Source organism: Trachinotus anak, unplaced genomic scaffold, assembly GCF_046630095.1.
Source record: "Trachinotus anak isolate AG129_WGS33_773 ecotype Australia unplaced genomic scaffold, CSIRO_AGI_Tana_v1 ptg000031l, whole genome shotgun sequence".
Lineage (NCBI taxonomy): Eukaryota > Metazoa > Chordata > Actinopteri > Carangiformes > Carangidae > Trachinotus > Trachinotus anak.
In genome coordinates, this window is record NW_027273882.1 from 9,387,501 (window position 1) to 9,407,728 (window position 20,228).

Genomic DNA, 20,228 nt, shown 5'->3' on the forward strand with positions numbered 1-20,228 from the left:
GTCACCCTCAGGTGTGTGGTCTGCAGTTCTGCAGCTGAGTGATGAAGAGGAGTGCACTGTTCTGCAGTGTGCACTGTCAGGTGATGAGAGCTGAATACAAACCAGATACACCACCCCTCCCCCACCTGTCCCACCAGACCCTCCCCCATCCTCCATCAGCATGTAGAGAGGCTGCAGCCCGACTCAGCCCGACTCAGCACTCCCCCTCCCCCTCCCCTCGCTGTCATTTATTCATGACCGTACACAGAGAGAGGACAAAGACAGGAGGAGGGGGAGAGGGGGTGAGGAAACCTGGTGTCTCCTCACTGTTGCTGTGGAAACCTCGTATCTCCCTGCTGTCAGTTTTTTGTCTTACGTCGTTCTCTCGGAGTAAAAACCAATATCTCCACACTTACGGGGTCCTCAGCTGACATCAGCATCGACGTGAGCTCACCCTACTGCTGCCTGCAGCCAATCACAGCCTTCCTCAGCCTCCTCTTCCTCTAATTGGCTGAGGATGTCAACAGAGCAGTGTGGTCCACGTGCAGCAGCAGCAGGTCAGCGAACGCCTCATGAAAAGAAGGACCTGAACACAGCACAGAGTCCAGATGTGACTGGTTTACAGCACAGAGCCTGTCCGTCAGCTGATCTGCTGAGGCCTTGTCACGGACAGGAACCCTGCAGGACACCTGGTTGCTACGGCAGCAGAGACTGTCCAAAAATAATCATAAACATAGAAGAAGAAAAGTCACGTGATGTTAAATTTATTTAGACTGAACCTGAATCAGCCGTTGTTGTCGTTTCATTATGAACATCCAGGAGCTGTTTGTAATTGATCAGACCTGTCAATCGTTCTGAGAGTGAAAGCTGCAGCATCAAATCCTGTGGTTTAGAGCCTGCTGGTGGGTGGGGCTTCACTCTGGATGATTGATTGGCTCTTATTAATTAATGACATGTTCACGCATGAAGCCAGTTAAAAGTCTGTTACACTTATTTATATGTTGATTTTGATTTATTATATTTATATTAATGTGAACATGTGAGGTATTGATGTGAATGTTTATGTTAATGAAGTCACAGGAAACAGATGAATGAACATCACAGGCTCATTCAGTCTCACTGCTCAGTATCTGCGTCGTGGACCTGCATGTTAAATAAAGTTTTGTGTGTTTGAACAAAGCCTGTTGGCAGTGGTCTGTAGGTGCTTCGTTCACTGTCCCCTCGTTCATCCCGTTACCAGGCAACCAGCAGCCAGACGCCACAACCTCTTTGTTCATCAGGAGATGGCAGAAGTGCAGAAAGAAGGAAAGAAAGAAAGAGAGAAAGAAGGAAGGAAGGAAAGAAAGAAAGAGAGAAAGTCTGACCTCAATGACAAATGTTTCGTTTATGATCTTTGAACCTTTGAACGTCCAGTTTCCAGTTTTAGACCAGCAGCAGCTGAACTGTGATAGTTTGATGTGAACGTCATCAAGTTCTGCAGTTCAGGTCTGAGGTCAGCAGAAGAACCGCCTACAAAACTGTTTCAGAATTAAAAGTGAAAGAAAAGTCACTGAGTCGTTCAGTGTTGATGTCGTTCAGTCGTTTCATCTGTAACAGCTGAATTATTTACAATCCCATTTCAAAAAAGTTGGGACACTGTAAAATGTAAACAGAATGTGATGATGTGTAAATCATGTAAACCCATATTTAACTGGAAATAGAACAAAGAAAACATATCAAATGTTGAAACTGATAAATTTTATTGTTTTATGGAAAACATTTGCTCAATTAGAATTTGATGCAGCAACGCTTTTTTAAAAAGTTGGGACGGGGCAGTAAAAGACTGGAAAAGTTGTGTAATGGAAAAAAAAAACCACCTGGTTGAAAATCTCACAACTAATGAGGTTATTATCCAGAAACGTCTCCGACTTCTCTGGGCCCGAGCTCATTAAAGATGATCTGAGGTGAAATGGAAAACTGTCCTGTGGTCTGATGAATCTAAACTTCAAATTCTTTTTGGAAATCATGGACGCGGCCTTTAGTGTTGTTAAAAGAAGAGCTGATGAACACAGTGGGAAACATGACCCTGTCCCAACTTCATGAAACATGCTGCTGCATCAAATTCAAACTGAGCAAATATTTTTCATGAAACTATAAAATTTCTCAGTTTCAACATTTGACATGTTGTCTTTGTTCTGTTTTCAGTTAAATATGAGTTTACATGATTTACACATCATCACATTCTGACTTTACACAGAGTCCCAACTTGTTTGGAAACAGGGTTGTAAATATTTATTAATCTGCAAAGTAACTTCAGATCCGTTCAGTTAACAGTTCTACAGGAGACTCAGTAGACCTAGTGGACTTGGTGGACCGGTTGGACTCAGTGGACTCGGTGCTCTGTTCTTCCTTTGTTTCCCACTTCTTTCCTTTCCTCCCCTCTTCTTTCTTTCCGTCTTTACCTCCTTGTTTCCTACCCTCCCTCCCTTCAAACTGACTGGCTTCTCCCTCTTTGTCCACATTGATCCTGTCTCCATGACAACCCATTGGAGGTCATGAAGTCATCACTGCGAAATAACGATATGCAGCAAACACATAGACACACATGCACGCACACCTTGACCTCTGACCTCTGTGAGTTAAAACAGTTGAACTGCTCCTTTAATACAGCTGCAGCTTAATGTCAGTGCTTGCATGCAGTGTGTGTGTGTGTGTGTGTGTGTGTGTGCTGACTGTTAACTGTTATGTAACTCACAGCTGATCCCTCAAACACAAACACACACACACACACACACTATTAACAGGTTATCAGCAAGTCAGTGTGTGTGTCTGTGTGTTCTCTGAGTATAACAGCTAAGCCTCTTTTCAGGTGGGGGTGGGGATGTGGTCAGGTTGTATGATTTTATTCAGTTCAGACCCTCATCATCAGCTGGTGGTTGTTTAAACTGAACCAAACAACCCCCCCCCCCCCCATCATGGATATGATGGCATGTAGTCCTAGTATTTAACACAGTAGTAGTAGTAGTAGTGGTAGTCGTAGTAGTAGGAGTACAGCAGTATTCTTAGTATCACTGCGTGATATCATCTCCTCTTGTATGACATCACAGCCTCTGATTGGTTGTTATGTAACAGCCTGTCACAGACTCCAGTTGCATTGTGGGACATGAAGAGATGACCTTAGTTGTATAGAAACAAGATTGTTTAATCCCCATCACCATGGCAACCAACGGGCTCTCACACACTGAGATTATTGATTTAGATCAGGCCCCACCCCTCCAGTCTGTGATGTCACTGACAGTGCAGGAATGTGATTGGCTGTACAGGAGAGTGTTACATAACAGGAGATGGTGGTGGGGGGGGGGGGGGGGGGGGGGGGAGGAAGGAAGGAAGAAGGAAAGGAAGGAAACAAGAAAGGAATGAAAATAAAAATAATATTAATATTAAGTGAAGGAGAAGGGAAGAGAAAAGGAGAAAAGGAGGGAATTTGAAGGAAGGAAGAGAGAGTAAGGAAACAAGGGGAGGAAGGAATGAAAGGTAGGGAGATAAGTAATGAAGTAAAGAAAGAAGGAGGAGAGATATGGGCAGAGTGGACAGATGCAAGGAAGGATCTGAAAAGGATGAATAAACCAAGACAGAGAGAAAAGAGGAAATGTATAGATGAGGGGAAGGGAAGAAAGACAGAAATAGGAGAGGAAAGAGATAAAGGAAAAGAAGGACATGAAGAGGAGGAATGTGGTGAGGGAATGAGAAAAGAGGAAACAAATGAGGGGGAGGGAAAGGGGAGAAAACAAGAAGGTAAGGAAATGAGACAGAAGAGGGAGAGAGAAGGAAGGAGAGAGGTCAAGACAAGACGATGGAAGGAGATAAGGAAAGAAGGAAGGAAGGGAGAAAGGTAGGAGGAGAGAAAGGAGGGATGAGAGAAGGACACATAGAGGGAAATTAGGAGGGAAGAACAGGAATTGAATAAAAGGGAGGATGGGGGGGTGAAAGGGGATGAAAGAGAGAAGGAATGATGGAGGGAGGGAAGATAGGAAGGGAAGAAGGAAAGAAACAATGAAAATGGGGGGGAGGGGAACAAAGGAATAAAGGGGGAGGAGTCAGTGGGGTCAGCAGCAGAGTAATCTGGGGCACTGAGGACCACGTGTCTGTCACCATGGCAACAGTCTCCCAAGGAGGCCTCTGATTGGCTGCTGATAACAGTAGAATAATAACAGTGAGTAGTATAACTGTATTACTATAACTGTAGTAGTAGTAGTATAACTGTAGTAGTAGTATAATAGTGGTAGTAGTGTAACAGTTGTAGTAGTATAATAATAGTAGTTGTGTAACTCAGCTCAGTGAATCCGTTTGTCTCTGTCGCCCTCCTGTGGACAAACACACACACTACAGTCTTGTGTGAATTTGTACTTATTTTTGAAAAGCAGTTGTATCACTTTTATTTAAGTATTTTTAATTTGAAGTATTTTCATTTTATTCAAGTATTGTTACTTTATTTAAATATCTTAATTTGAAGTATTTCTACTTTTAGTCAGGAGTACTGGGAGAATCCCATCACATCCAGGTCTGTACTGGTCCTCTGTGAGTCTGTCATCAGAGTGAGTATGAGAACTGCTGTGTGTGTGTGTGTGTGAGAGAGAGAGAGAGAGAGTGTGTGTGTGTGTGTGTGTGTGTGTGTGTGTGTGTGTATGTGTGTGTGTGTGCTGGTGCTGGTGCTGGTGATGGTGAGGAAGGTGTAGAATCATGAGACTGGAGTGGGGGGGTCATGTCCCACCCCAGCCTGCAGGTGAGGTGGTGTGAGGACCGGTCTTGGTGCGTTGGCCCGGTCCAGGTGTGCCTACAGGGACCTGCTGCTGTCAGACCATGTGACCTGCGTGATATTTAGAGGAACTGACACGTGTTCTCTGGTGAAATCATCACACAGACAGAAGAGTCTTAAGAAACACATCAAACTTTATTGAAAGGGAACTGCAGCACTGATCCTGCTCTGAGATGGAGCTAGGCTAACAGTCTTTGTGCTAAGTTAGGCTGTGGTCTGAAGTGGCTCAGTCTAAACTAAAGAAACATGAGCTTGATAGAAAACATTAACAAGTGAAGAGAGAGAAAAAGTGAGGACGGGAAACAGATGAAGGCATCGAGTTTAGACCAAGGAGAAGGAGGAAGAACACGAAGAGGTCAAAGTTCAAAGGGCTGTCGTCAGCTCCTTCAAGCTCTGCAGTGTTGACAAAGAGGATGACAACGCACAGTTTGCAAAGACACAAAAACACGGCCACAGTATATTTCTGGCCTGGTCTTTCTGTCTGTTGGACCGGGCAGATCCACGTGGGTTCCTCCAGATCCTCAGCAGCTGCTCGCAGCTCCAGTCCAGACTGGAGAGTCTGAACAGATGGACTCTGAGAAACCACGTCCCCCTCAGGATGAACTGTAATAACTGTGCTGATCCTCTGACATTTGATAATTGCTCAATGACTTTGCAGGTACAACAGAAGGAAACATTCGTTCAGAACCAGCTGTTAGATTTCTGTCAGACTTGGTTTGTCCTGTGATGGCCACTGTACAAGGGATAGAGTGCCCTTCCTCTGGTGTCTGAACCATTTCCTCCCCACTGGTGGAAACGATCATCAACAGTTTAATTTTCTGGTTAGTACTGACCCTCACAGCCTCAGGGGGAGGTGTGGTAGTTCTCCTGTACAGCAACGTCATGAGCCAGTCAAAGATTAAAGAAAGGGGTTCACAGAGGTCTGTTCCCTGCAGGCCTCAGTCTGACAGGTTCTCTACACACTCACATTTTACCACCAATACTGCTTCAGCTGCTGCAGGTAAATATCTGGTCTGTGAGTATATTCAGGTTTCAACATCAGTTCATTCAAAGGTTGTGTGGTTTTCAAAAGACCTGGTAAAACCTGAAACAGCAAATCATTCAATGTTTAAAAAGGAACAGGTCTTCCTGTCAGGGTCCCAGTCTCAGTGCTCTGTCGGCCTGTACCTGACTGACCCAACACATCACAAACCCACAACATCAGACCTGCAGAGCTCAGAGGACTCAGCAGCTGCACTTCACATCAACATTACATCAGGGCAGTGGTCATCGTGCTCCTCTTCCTTTTTGAACTCCTCAGGGTCAACTGAATTTCTCCTAGAGGTCAGAGAGACCACGGAGCAGTGCATCATGGAGCTGGAAGTGATTTGATGGCCTGAGTTAAAGACACATCAATAGAGGATAACTGGAGGCCGTAGAGGTTTTGAACCTGAGGTGTTCCATCTGGGCTTTTGGAGGTCAGTGACTCCTCAGGTTGGATGCTAGATGGTCATTGGATCTGAACCTGCTGAGGTGGCACCTCCTGCTCGGCCGCAGCTGTCGGGACGTTAATGTTCGGGTCATCGTCAATCTGGTAACACTTCCCCAGGTTCTTGATGATGTTAAAGTTGGACCGGGCTGTTTCCACCAGACTGTTCTCCAGAATCCAACCATCTGACTCTGAGTCAGGATCACCCAGCCGGAGCATATTCTCCATGGCCGTCTGCAGGTACCGGACTCCTGTCAGAACCAGCAGCTGGTGGGAGAAGAGAGAGGGTGTTCAGTGTGTGGACCAGAGCAACACAAACATTAATGTCGTACAACTGCATGTGTGAACACAGGTGATATCACCTGAGTCAGAGGGGTCCAGTCTGAAAACTACGGGACCTCTATTCCCCCCATCTGTCTGACCCTATTCAGACCTGTTTTGACCTGACGTTAAAATCCATCTCAGGTGATCTGATCACAAGTACATGAGTAGATGTACGTCTGGTGTTCATGATTATCCACAAGACTGCACCTCCACCCCTCAAGTACTTTGTTCAGCTGACCTCTGAGCAGATGAACAGAGTAACAAGGTCAACTTCAAGGTGGCAGTGTAGCATCCCTAAACACAAAACTACTCTTGCACAATGTGCATTTTCATACAAAGCCATAAAGGAGTGGAACAAGCTCCCCATAGATCTGAAGACCTGCACAAATTATATAATTTTCTCTAGAGATGCAAAACTTGTCAGCACAAACCAAATAATTTCCCTGTTGCAATGTCCTTCTCTTATACTGTTTTCTGTCCACCTTTTCTGTGTTCCTGCCCTCCCTCTTGTGTCCTGCATTTACCTTCCCCCAGGGACTGCAGAAGGAAATTAGCTAATAAGCTAAAATCTGGTGCAATACATCTTATCTCAACTCAGTTTAATGTCTATTGTACATGGTCCCTGACAAATAAATAAAAAAAAATAAATAAACAGGTGGACAGCTCCTGACTCTCAGAGACTGCAGTACCTCAAACAGCCAGATGAGGAGCACGGTGAGGCCAATGGACTGCATGATGCTGGTGTAGTGGTCCAGGAGGGCCTGTCGGCAGCCCCTCCTCCACAGGTTCAGCTGCTGGCTTTGCTGGTCGTAGTTGAAGTGGGCGGAGCTGTTGCTGACCTGCTGCTGGATGCAGGGCCGAGGGGAGAAGGTGCTGCAGCAGCTGAAGGGAACACCATCCATCAGGTACTTTCCCTCCACGTTACTCCTCAGACGGCTGCCAGGGAGGATCAGGAGGTGGGCTGTTAGGAACAGTAACCACTACTACTTCTACTTACCACTACTACTGCTACTACTACTACTACTACTACTACTACTACCACTACTGTATGGAAAGCTGTTTGAGCATTTATTCCATATCCTTGGCATCAGACGTCAGTTTCTTTCACTAGTTCGGTTTTTGTCAGCACCAGTTGAACAAAAACTCTAACTAGTCTCTCTTTTTCATCAACTAGTGACACTTGTTATTGTTGAACTAGTTCCATCACAACCATTATGAATGACACCAGGAGCCACACTAACAGCACCAAAATCCAAACTAGTCAATTTTTTGACAGACTAGTTGCCCTCTGGACCAAAGTAGTAATGCTCAAAGTCTCACTGGTTAACTAGTGAGTGGCAAAAGCTCTGACCTGTTAACTAATCAACAGGTTTACAACTTGATGTGGGTCTAAATCCTGCAGACAGGTTATATTGAGTTACTTGAACCTGAGTTGAACCTTGTTGTTAAACCTAATTAATCCCATGATCTTTGACCCCAGTAGCCAGACCAGTGGCCTTGATCTGAGAATACTGACGTTTCTATTGATCAATCAGGTGTTTGTGAACAACTGTGGATCATGTAAACCCTGTGGACTCTGTGGACCCTGTGAATCCTGTGTTTTTGTTGCATTTGTATCCGATTTACAGTCAGTTTATGAGCCAATGCCCCAGTTCTTAAAGTTTCTGGGCTGAAACATTTGTAATCACTCACTCCTGTCCAAGTGTCCATGAGGGAGACGAGTGCCTCAAACCCTTTTATTTTCCTCTACTCTTTCAACTTAACAAGTCGACTCAGTTTGTGTCACCTGGAATTAAATCCTTTAAATCAGCCTTCTAGATGTTTATGATCTCTGACAGTTTACTGAGACACAGGATCCACTACAGACCATGAAGATCCACTTAAATTCTAGTGGACTCCATTCTTATCCAATAGAATCCAGTAGATTCCACAACATTCCAAAGGAGCTACCTGACATCACAGAAGATCTTCTAGAATTGACCAGGCATAGTGAATCCAGCAGATCGGGCTCTACTTACTCCACCACAGCACTGCTGGTCATGTCCAGATAACGGTTGCTGATCCACTGGACCTGGAACCAGTCCCGGTACCCGGTGTTCCCACAGCAATGGAGCTGGATCTGCAACAGGTCCAGAGTTCTCTTCAGGTAGCAGCGGCCCGGCGTGTCTGTGTCCTTGTAGTAGCGCATGGCACTCCTCAGGCCCAGGAACAGAGACTCCTCCAGCTGACTGCGGATGCTGTAGCACATGAGTGCCCCCACCAGGACGCAGAAGGTGAAGAAGAAGGTGCAAATGACGTATGGCATCATGACTAGCTTCCAGCGCAGGAACTTGTTGGTGTCAGCACAGTCCAGACAAATCTTCCCGCCCAGGAAGTTGATGCAGCAGGCCGCCAGGCCTGTGGTGATCAGCATGTGTGGCACATAGAGGATCCCCTGCTCTGACATCACTTCCTGCCATTTCTGAATCTCAATTTTAAGGAATAAGCCCAGGCCAAAGAGAATAGCTCCTGTCACTACAGAGATCCAGTTGAGCAGCCAGAGGACCTCAGCTAGCTTCTCTCGCTCCGCTTTGGTGAAGGTCACCTTACCGACCGCCATGTCGGTCCTCTGGTTTTTATGTGTGTCACGTCCAGGCACTCGCAAACATGGTCAACAACTGGAGTGCCTTAAGATGTGGTACCACTTTCAACCACTAAGTGTTGAACCAAAAACCTCTCTGGTGTCAAAGGTCCAAATAATTACTGTTTACACAACATGATCCCAGTGGCTCATTTATTTTTGACAGCATCTGTTTGTGGCAACAATGAAAATGATTGATTCATTAATAAGATAACAACCCCTGATTGGTTCATTAATAAGATATCAACCCCTGATTGGTCCAGTAATAAGATATCAACCCCTGGTTCCTGGTTCCAGCTCTTACAGCACTGAAGCCTTAATGTTTCTGAGTGAAACCCAAGACTCACTGTTTTTATGGATTTGTGTTCCCATCAGATGGAGACAGATGTAGAACTCAAAATAAACTCAGCCTGGTTTCTGTGGAAACCTTGAGTCTCTGTGGGAAATTAAATGTCAGTAACATTCATGTGTTAAGTTGAAGGCAGCGGAGCATCAGTCAGGTTGAATTGGTCTTGGTCTGCTGTACACAGTGATATTATGTGGTGGGTTGTTCACACTGCTGTCCTAAACCACTCGTGACATTGTCAGATGCTCATACATTGTCCTGCCAAGTTATAGTCCTCACATCCATTGCATAGTGGTCTGAGAGGGTCAGAGGTCAGGGTTCAGGGTTCAGCATTCAGTGTGGGCCTGCCTTCAAAGGAAAGCTGGAGAAAAGAGGAAGGAGAAGAGCAGTGAGTGCTCTCTGCAGAGTGTCATAAGGAGCTTAGAGAGGTATTTCAGGTTGACTGCTGTCCACAGCTCCAGGACAGCACCACTGCAGGAAGGAAGAAGGTCGAGGTTTAACCAGACTGGTGCTGATGTACTGAACTTCATCAACATAACATGGGCTGAGTGAACATGAGGCAGAATCAAAGCACAGCCAGCGTAATGAGAATAATGTGAACATCTCCATCAGAGTGAACCAGGTCCTCCTGACAGACGTGTCCCTCATGTTTTATTGTTTACAGTCACTGTTTCTGAGGCTGCTCAGCTGCTGCAGCCAAAGATATTCTGATCACACAGTAAAAAGCAGTCACTCATTCACCTCAGCAGGTCTGTTGAAGAGCTCATGTTCACATCGTCAATTCAATAAAACTTCAGAGGATTTTCACTCATTTACTCTGTGAAACAAACCGATGCTCAAATTGAATGATGAACTGAGCCGTGTTCACTACGCTGAAGATACAGCAGACAGAATTTTACCTTGTTGACTTGAGGATATTTACCTCCTGCTGCTCATCTCTGTTCACTCCGACTTCCCATCGTCCTCCGGTTAGTGAGTCCGCACACGGTTTGAGCCATGAAGCGAATATTGCAGTGGAGAAGAAGAGTTTTCAGGCACTTGTTATCTTGCTGTCCTGCGCCTCTAATCTCCTTACGGCTAATCAGCCTTGTAATAAGCTGAGAAATCTCCAACCCCCCATTCACCAGCTGGACCATCAGCAGGAAGCTGCACTGGAGTGAATCCACTCATTTTCCAACATGCAGATCTGACTACAGTAGAATATGGTATAAAGTACAACAGCACAGAGGCTCTGAGCTGCACAGAGGGGTCTACGGTAAGTGAGAGCAGTCAAATGAGAAACTAACAACCTCCTGGAAACAGCAGCCAACCTCTGAAGTGAGGTCAGATTAGCTATTATCAGGAACTTAGGGAGGTAGGTCGGTGATGGTAGGAGGTACACCTGGGTAAAAAGAACCAGCAGCAGTAATGACATCAAGTGGCCTGGGTGTTGATGGTTCAATTATGGAGTGTTGGTGAAATCTGGATTTACAGGAGCTGGGCTGAAAAGATCCTCATAGAACAAGGCTGGAGGATCGCCAGTCCAAAACAGAACAGTCGGCAAATGGAGATGAGTTGAAGTCTTGAATTATTGTAGCATCTTCAGTTTGTTGGAGAACAAACATGATTCAGTTCAGTTCAATTCAATTTTATTTGTATAGCACCAAATCATAATATACATTATCTCAAGGCACTTTACAGGGCAAGGTCAAGACCTTACTTTGTTACAGAATAAACCCAACAGTTCCCACAAAGAGCAGCGCTTGGCGACAGGGGGGAGGAAAAACTCCCTTTAACAGGAAGAAACCTCCAGCAGAACTGGGCTCAGGGTGGGGGGGGTCTGCCTCGACCGGTTGGGTTTAGGAGGAGATAAAAAGAGGGGGTGGGTGGAGGAGAGAGGAGAAAAGAGAGAGAGAGAGACCAGGAACAGCTGTGTAGGTAATGGTGTTATCAATAATAATGACAGGTAACAGTGGTTAATAGTAAAGATGAGTAGTGGTGGACCTGGATCCTGCTGCTCCAGAGGCAGAGAGACCTGCAGAATGAGGACAGAGAGAGGGAGAGAGAGCCCAGTGCATCATGGGAATCCCCAAGCAGTCTAGCTCTATAGCAGCATAACTAAAGGATGGTTCAGGACATACCCGAGCCAGCCCTAACTATAAGCTTTACTAAACAGGACAGTTTGAAGCCTGATGTGTTGACATGAGGTGTCCAACAGCAGGAGGTGTTTGAGGTGTGGTACTACACCTGAACTTCAGCTTCATTTATACAATTGTCTCCTAAAACTATAAAACATTCAGTGTCACGTTCCTGTGACACTTAAAGTTTCTCATGTCCTCTGTGAACACAGTTACTAAAACACCATCATGTTCCTCAGCTATGTTCAGATGCTGTAGTCGCCTCAATGGAACCAACAACAACCACCTGGACCACCTCCTTGTGGACTAAACAGATTTGAAACTGAGCATTATCCATGTGTCAGTGTCCTTTCCTCCAACATGAATCTCCATCCTGCTTCCTGCTGAGGTGTCAGAGCTAACCACCTTCAACATGAAAATAAGAGTACAGCAGTTGTAGTATGTCAGAGAGAGGTTTGTTCTGAGTGTGAATAATGATGGAGCAGTGATCTGAGTGCTGAGCTCTGACATAGAGAAGAGTCATGGACAGTTAGAGATCCTCATCTCACCTCTGAGCTCTGGTCTGGCTCTCATGGTCCCCACACAGAGTGATTTTAGAGGGAGGGGCTCCCTCCTCTCTGTCCTGATCCATTGCAGAGCCCCCACCTGCTGGAGAGATGCTCTCAGTCAGTACAACAAGGTTTCATCACAGGACACATCAGCTGGTTCCTGTCAATAACATTTCAGAAATTCAGGCCCAAACCAAAACTTGTTGGAACCCAAAGAACAATGTGATAATACATGAACTCTTCAGAGTCCAGGTCTGGAAAATCACATCAGGTGATGTAGTTCTGCTATCTGTCCTCTAGGTGGTGCTGACTGACCATCACCACCTTAAAGGTGAGTTCAGTTCAAATGCTGGACCGCAGACTCTGGGTCCTGAATGGGTTTCTGTGTTCAAACAGGAAGTGAGGGAGATTTTCAGGTCATGTGACTCAGATCATTAAGGTCAACTTCAAGTGTGTTTGTAGCAACATCAGAGGCAGATCTAGAACATTTAACATGGATTATATAAATTACTGCTGCAGCACATGACAGGAGAAAGGTTCCCCTGGTTCTACGGTTCTGTCTGACTTCATCATTAACATTCTGTGATGTGTTCTTTTAAGTTGGACTTGGACTCTTTATCCAGGAGACGAAAAGGTTCAGTCTCCAAAGTCAAACTTCTACTTGTGGTCAATCAGCATTTCGAATGCACAAAAGACAAATCAGGTTCTGCGTCTCTGACACATCACCACACTGCTCAGTGACAAGATGCAGATGAGACAGACCTGGGAGGAGAAGAGGAAATGTCCTGTAACGTGATGGACAAAAATGACAGCAGCAGGGCCAGATCTCTGTTCAGGTCCTGAGGAGTTCGTTTAAAAAGGGTTTTGAAAATGTTTGAAGAAAAGTTTCAGACACCGTTCTGAGGTTCTGAAGGTTCTTGTCCCCCTTTGTTAGGAACCAGGACTGCAGGACTCCGCCACACAACAAACCAGGGCTGTGGTCGAAGTCTTTTCTTCTGAAGGTTCAGACTGAGTGAAGTGATATTTCTGAGCAGCCATGATCAGAGCTGAGGAAAGGAATTTACAGTGCTTCCTGTCTTATCTCCTTTAGCATAGGAAACACTTTCCTGTACAAAAGGAAGGGGAAACTGCCATGCCACAATTCCTTGCTGCAGCAACATATAAAAAAACACAGCAGTGTAGTTTGACCACAGCAGAGCAGCTGTTTTACATTTTTGACACGATCCAGAACTGATAGAAATCCTGGTCTGATCCACTGAGCTCCAGATCAATAAATACAGATTTATTCTCTTTAAATCCAGTCAGGAATCATGATGAAGAACTATCATCATCATCGTCATCATCATCATCATCATCATCATCATAACAATCTATACATAATCTATACATAATTTTCTCTACTTAACAAATGTATAAAAAGTCAAATTCTATATAACCTGCTGTGAATATAATCCACTCTGGTCTGTATTCAGACCCTTGTTTTTGTTGAGTAATTATTTTAAGCCCCTCAACTTTTCTACTTTCAAATTATCTTATATCAACATTTCAGTACTGTTGGTTTGTGTTAGTGCTTAGGAAAGCAGCAGGCCTATTTATCGTCCATGGGTTACAAATAAAGTTGATTTAAAAAGAAAAAATCCCAGTGCAGACAGATTCTCTCAGCACAGCCATTGTCTTGTCCTAAGTCCTTATGACGTTTCCTTCACTTCTTTCCTTGACCTCATGTTGTTTTCCATCGAGGCTGAGGTCAGACAGTCTGTAATCCTGTGATCCAGGGTTAGGGTTAGTCCTGCTCCTCCATCTCATCCTACTGTGGTCTGTTCATTAGAGGGTCAGTCAGCTCCATCTCGTGGACAGATAGTAGAACTACACCCTCTGATGTGTGATCTCTCTGACACTGACTGGGTTTCTGTCACAGGTTAGACTAGTTCTGACGTCACTCTGATGTGTTTAGTCTTGAAGTTATGAGGCTGCTCGTCTTCAGATCCTCAGGTGAGTTCAGCAGGTGAGAATCCTACCTGAGAAATCCCTGTAGTATGTTCCTGCAGTACCAGAAGCTGCAGTTTCAGGACTGCAAGTTTCAGACGCTGCGTTTTCGTGCCAGTGCCACCTAGAGAGTAGGAGCTCTGGAGGTTGGTTTCAGGACTCCAGTTTCAGGACCCTGGCTTTTTTTAACCAGTGCCACCTAAAGAATAGAATGATTACAAAAACTGCCAATGAGGTTTATTCCACCCAAACACTACTTTCTGTCATGTGGGAAGTTTGTGTAATTATCAGTTTAAACAAAGATGGAATCATATGGTATGACACTAGACCTTGACCAGAGAGGTTGGAGAGAGGTGAGACATAACAACAACTGGACGACTCTGAGGCCAGATATATATATATATATATATAATTTCTTTGATACAATAATAAAGAATAACATGAAAAGTGAATGACCCTGCAAATGTGTGCAACACTGACAAGTAGAGAGAGAGAGAGAACAGAAATAACATGTTAATGACACCTGACCTTTCCTGACTCTTCAATATTCTATATCAGACTTTTATAGACAGGCAAATAGAACCAAGCAGCCAACTACAAACCTCCAAATTAGCTGAACTAGCTCTGGCAGCCTGAACAAAAGACTGGATTTTTTCTGAATGGGTTCTCTAATGTGAAACTCAGTGGTTGGTTCAGGTGAATTGACTGAGGCCCTTGGTCTTCCCCTTGTGCCGCATCACTGTAGTTGTTGTGAAGATGACTGCCAACCTCTCCTTTTGAAAAGGTGTCCACTGCACTTCTGGTCTATCAGTTGTCTGGTAAACTTAGGAAGGCAGTGCATTTCCTGGTTCTCTCTTTAGTCCACCTCCTTTGCCACTCTGCTCCACGGAGAGTCATATGTTGGTTGTTCAGGAAGCCCAGTTTTCTCATCCTCACTCGCCCATTGAACTGCCTCTTTAACAGATACAGTTGTTGACCGTCTGTCTGTTCAGGGTGTGAAACCCCTCACTTCAGTGGACTTTCACCATGCCCCCCCCCCGGTCTTAGCTGCTGTGTAGAACTGGTCTGACTGGCCGAGTGGAGAGGAAGGGTTGATATATCCGTGAGTTACAGAGGAATCAGAAGGAAAGGAGGCAGTGTTGAGTGTTTGTTTGGATTTAATAATCAGTCCTGGAGTCTGAGCTGCGCTGATGAACATGGTTACTCTGTCAGGCACAATGGCAGAGAAACAACCATCTTCTCCTCAGTCTCTCACAGAGTAGCAGTGTATGTGGACTGTCCTGCTGGCTCTCTGTCCTTCTACACAGTCTTCTCTGACTCACTGATCCACCTCCACACCTTCAACACCACATTGTGTGGTCTGCAGGTGTGAGGATCTCTCCTGTGAAACCCTGCTGACTGCAGGTCAGCTGCTGAAATAACTATCTCTCTCTCTGCGCTGTGAAGCAGATTCTGTCTGATGGATATTTATTTTATTTTATTATTATCAGTTCACTCTGCTGTCTCCATCTAATGACCATTTTAATACGATACAATCTGTCTGGCTACGGAAGCCCAGAATGACCATCTCCCCTCAAAGAACAGAAGTTTCTCTGTGTTTGTGGTTTTCACATGAACTTCATCAAACCACTGTAAACTGTTCTTATTATGATCTCTGTTACTTCCTGTCTGGACATTGGGTTATTATTTCCTGTTTTATTTTGAAATTGCTTAATTCTTTCACACTTGTCTTCCTTGTGTCTCCAGGCTCCACCCACATTTTTTAAACGACTTTTTTTTTGACCTTTTGTCTGTTTTAGGTCACTGAAAACAGATCTTTTGTAAAACCCAGACGAGAGGGGGGAACCTTTCTAAAACTCCTTTGTTTTTCACCTACCTACCTGTTTTTTCAGGCTTCTTCTTAAACATGGTTTAACATTGAGGGTCGGTTTGGCGTGCTTTCCACAGCACGTGACAGTCTGATCTGTGATTTCATGTGGGAAGAATGACTGAATGTCAGTAAATGTGTGGACAGGGCGGCAGTATGTAAGCCCTCCCTGGCAGACCTGATGACAGCTCCACTCATTGTTTTGTTGCATTGGTCGACCCACATCTTCCTTTTAGTTAATAAATTACTGTAACTAGTTACACGTGACGGTTTATGTAGTTAAATTACACAATAAATTATTCTAATTACATCACAGCTATTAACCCTTTAAAACCGAGTGTGTCATCGACAACACATTAGCACTTTGGATTACCGAAACTCTGTCACGGGCTGGTGTTTCTCTGCGGGCTGTGGACAGACAGCAGACATTTTGAGGCTCAGGTGTTAAAGGGTTAATCAAAATGTTCATTAGTAACTGCTCATTAGTTGCCCTCTGGTACAAGAATCATTTTGTGACAAAAACCGGAAACAAATCAATAATAATTCATTAAGAAGAGTTTTCAGAGATTGTCTGTGATGACGTCACACCGATGACGTCAGATGGTGGGGGTGGGGGGGTGTTGTCTCTCTTGGCCCCTGTCAATCACGCCATGATGTCAAGTATCCGGAGCATTTCCGGTGCAAGAAGGCGGGGCCTCCGTGTTCCTCAGGGAGAAGCAGACAGGTGAGTCAAGTCAGCACAGAGCAGCAGGGACACACTTCCGGCATCGGGACGTCATTCTTCAAAATAAAAGCACGGAGCGGGTTTGCTTTTCTGCAACAGCAACAAGTATATTTATTCTACATTATGTTGTTCTACACCGCTTGATGGCATGTGTTATTTTAGTTTCACACGTTTTAATGTCTCTCAAAATGTATTTTTTTATGTATTTTTATTTTATGTAAAGTTTCATTAATCTGCATCATATTTAAAATATAAAGTTATTAATCAATACACAAAGTTTATTATGATTTATTATTCAAAATGTTTATTATAATTTACTATACAAATAAAGTTTATAATCTTTTTTTGTTCGAGTTTGTTACAGTTTACTATTTACAAAAAATGTTATTATCATTTATTTGATATTTATTATCTAATACTTCATATAATTTCCTGTTTTAGTTTAGGGGCTGTCATAAAAAAGTGAGTGGACTTTCACTTTCATTTAATCATTTTTTCTTTCATTTTTTAAATCTGAGTCTAAATATTTTATGGGCATTTAAAGTTTTTTATATATACTTAGAGTATACTCATTTTTATGATATCTTTTTATTGTTTTCCCACAAATATTTCAGCAGAAATGTTGCTGATCCTTTGGTCCTTTAGTCTTTGTTGTATTGCAGACAAATAATGAGACAGAACGATTGGGATTACAACTTTTGCTTTTGAAATTACTTTAAACAGAATAGCTAAATTAAATGAAATACTTGTTTCTGCTGTAGACAGAAGTAAAACTCTCAAATGTGAATATTTGCTATTGTTATTAGTATTCTGTTATAATAAACTGGACATTACTTCACTTTTCAGACATATCTTTGACCAAACAATTTCTTTATTAATTGAGAAAATAATTATTAGTTACAGTAGTTTTTTTTTACATTTTTACATGAAATATACCCTGTTAATAAACAGATGTCAAATAAACCACTTATGGCAAATTATTTCAAATGATTATACCAGAATTATTTTAAATAATTAAACCATGACATAGTTAAAATGATACTTATTTTAAATAAGATTAGTGTTAATTTAAATTTACATTTACAATAAAAAAAAAAAAAAAATATATATATATATATTTTTTTTAATTAATTTAAATGAATTAAACCACCATTATTCTAAATGAATTTAAAAGATTAACCCAGAGTTATTTGAATTAATTTAAATGAACTAAAACATGATTGTTTTAAATTAAGAGTTATTTTAAATGATAAATGCTGACGGTGTCCGCTGGAGTTTGTTGTGTATTTTATTGTGAAACTCTCCCGGACAGGAAGTGTTTTGATGTCTCCAGCTTGCTCGGGATGATCCGATCTGGATTCAGCCATATTCCCACCGACCAGCCACACCGGCAGCCCGTCTCAAACTACCGAAAACCCTCCGTAATCCGCCAACTCGCTCTCTCGCTGTGCAGACGGACATTTTGATTGAGGCCGAGCTCGTCCCGGAGCCCCCGGACATGTCGCCGAGCTGATACCCCGACCTGCGGACATGGAGCAGCGGCGGCCAACCTGAGAGTCGACGGTCTGACCGACATCCCGATCTCCGAGAGGAAAGTCCAGATTTACCGGGATTAAGGCCGATGTGGAGGACGGACGGACGCGGGCCTGCAGGCTGAAGGGCTCACAACACGACGGAGCGACGGTAACCGGCGGAGACACACCGACACACCGACTCCCAGCCTGCTCAAAATGTCGGGAATGTTTTCCCGGAGCTAACGAGCTAGCCGCAGCTAGCAGGCTGAGCTCGGCACGACTCGGCAGGAAGCGGAGCCTCGGCGGCGGCTTACCCTCGGACTGTGCGGCGGGTGTTGTTGTCGGAGAATCAGCGGGAGCGGCGGCTGGTCGTCCCGGGTCAGGATGTCGGCTCAGGTCCGTCTGAAGCGGCTGGAGGAGCTGCTGCTGGAGCAGAAGGTGGCGGGATGTCTGAGTGTGGAGACGCTGCTCGACCTGCTGCTCTGCCTCTTCACCGAGTGCTCCCACTGCCCGCTGAAGAGGGAGAAGCACATCACCGACTTCCTGGAGTGGGGTAAGATCCCAGACCTGGTCCTGGACCTGATTTCAATCCTCAAAATACATTTAAGAAGTTCCCCGGACGCTTCAGGGGCCACTGCTGGGGCCACCAGGTGCCCGGGGGTGGGGGGGGGGCTCCAGGTCCTTATGTTTTATGAATTCCAAAAAGGTTCAGGGGCCACTGTAAGGGGGGTCCCAATAAACTGTGGGGACTTCCAGGGGTGGTTCTTGGGAGGTCGGGAAGATCCAAAGACCCTTGAGGACCCTTTATGTAGTTCCCAGGGGGGTCCAGTGAGGGTTTGGGTGCCTGGTGGGGTTCCAGTGGGCTGCAGGGAAATTCAAGGTTCTCTGAGATTAGGGTTCTCACAGGGTTTTGGAGGTCATTGTGGACCTTCCAGGATCCTGGGATGCCTGGAGAAACGTGGGACTGGCCGTGGAGCAGGTTGGGTCTCTAAAGGGGACCTCTGCGGTCTGACCTGTATCCCAGACTGTCAGAGTGCGAGAGGTTCAGGTCTTTAAAGTGGAACCTTAATGAATATGTTTGAGTATCGCTTATGAAGCCTGGTGACATCACAGTGACATCATAGCTCAGGTGAGTCTGATGGTTCACAGGAACCAGAACGACTCTCACCTCTGTCTCTGTTCGACGTGACAGGCTGCAGCAGCACACACTGGCCCACTTCAGCCCACTTGGCCCAGTTTGTCCCGCATCAGTCTGTTCCTGTTCCACACAGTTTGTCCTGGCCTGGTTTGGCCTGGTTTGGTCTGGCCTGGTTACAGCAGCAGTTTGAGTCTCTGATGTGTGACTGTGATTGATCAGTGATACCTGCCAACTGTAAACAGATTATTGATCGAGTGAATTCATTCCCACTTACACTTTCTGTCATCACAGTTTCCTATAAACTGGTAGTTTGGCACTGGTCAGATTAATGACAGAGTATCTGCAGCGATCAATAACATCAACCAGCCTGTAGTCCAGTACTAGAGTTGACCCCCCAGTGAAGATCAGATTAGTGATCGAGTCTTGTTTGGATTAGTCCATCGATTAATCAGAATCACTTTGAAAAATGTCACCTCGACTGGAAACACACATTTTCACAATTTTCTGACCAAATGACTAATTGATTAACTGAGGCATCGATCATCATATGAATCGATTAACTGAAGCATTGATCATCAGATGAATTGATTAACTGAGGCATCAGATGAATTGATTAACTGAGGCATCGATCATCAGATGAATTGATTAACTGAGGCATCAGATGAATTGATTAACTGAGGCATCGATCATCAGATGAATTGATTAACTGAGGCATCAGATGAATTGATTAACTGAGGCATCGATCATCAGATGAATTGATTAACTGAGGCATCAGATGAATTGATTAACTGAGGCATCGATC

General features: G+C 44.4%; 2 protein-coding genes across 11 annotated transcripts in view; one reads left to right on the forward strand and one right to left on the reverse strand.

Moving 5' to 3' along the window:
• Nucleotides 1-4,890: 4,890 nt before the first annotated feature.
• On the reverse strand, nucleotides 4,891-11,573 carry LOC139612141 (photoreceptor outer segment membrane glycoprotein 2-like). 3 transcript variants are annotated; one of them, XM_071467391.1, is made up of 4 exons: nucleotides 10,455-11,573; nucleotides 8,585-9,893; nucleotides 7,256-7,502; nucleotides 4,891-6,509 (listed from the first exon to the last, which is right to left on the reverse strand). In XM_071467391.1, exons 2-4 carry the CDS (start codon nucleotides 9,163-9,165, stop codon nucleotides 6,264-6,266), a joined length of 1,074 nt encoding a protein of 357 aa, XP_071323492.1. In that variant the 5' UTR covers nucleotides 9,166-9,893; nucleotides 10,455-11,573; the 3' UTR covers nucleotides 4,891-6,263. The 3 variants fall into 3 exon arrangements, with proteins under 3 accessions (XP_071323492.1, XP_071323491.1, XP_071323490.1); XM_071467390.1 differs by having other exon boundaries at nucleotides 10,432-11,573; XM_071467389.1 differs by having other exon boundaries at nucleotides 8,585-11,573.
• A 6,469-nt stretch (nucleotides 11,574-18,042) lies between these two features.
• cdc42bpb (CDC42 binding protein kinase beta (DMPK-like)) overlaps nucleotides 18,043-20,228 on the forward strand; it is a 33,613-nt gene continuing 31,427 nt past the window's right edge. For 2 of the 8 annotated variants that reach the window (XM_071467381.1, XM_071467387.1), the window contains exon 1: nucleotides 18,044-18,841. In XM_071467381.1, the coding sequence (XP_071323482.1) occupies nucleotides 18,673-18,841 (169 nt within the window). In that variant the 5' untranslated portion in view covers nucleotides 18,044-18,672. Of the gene's footprint in view, nucleotides 18,842-20,228 lie in introns of all 8 variants that reach the window. The other 6 variants (XR_011686446.1, XM_071467384.1, XM_071467383.1 and 3 more) reach the window with 6 other exon arrangements.

What these genes read in the sequence shown, in the direction of transcription:
- LOC139612141 (XM_071467391.1), bottom strand. Translation starts at nt 9,165, where the DNA reads ATGGCGGTCGGTAAGGTGACCTTCACCAAAGCGGAGCGAGAGAAGCTA. An exon ending in ACCAGCAGTGCTGTGGTGGA is followed by an intron (nt 7,503 to 8,584) that starts GTAAGTAGAGCC and finishes CCTCCCTGGCAG; the next exon opens with CCGTCTGAGGAGTAACGTGG. An exon ending in TCCTCATCTGGCTGTTTGAG is followed by an intron (nt 6,510 to 7,255) that starts GTACTGCAGTCT and finishes TTCTCCCACCAG; the next exon opens with CTGCTGGTTCTGACAGGAGT.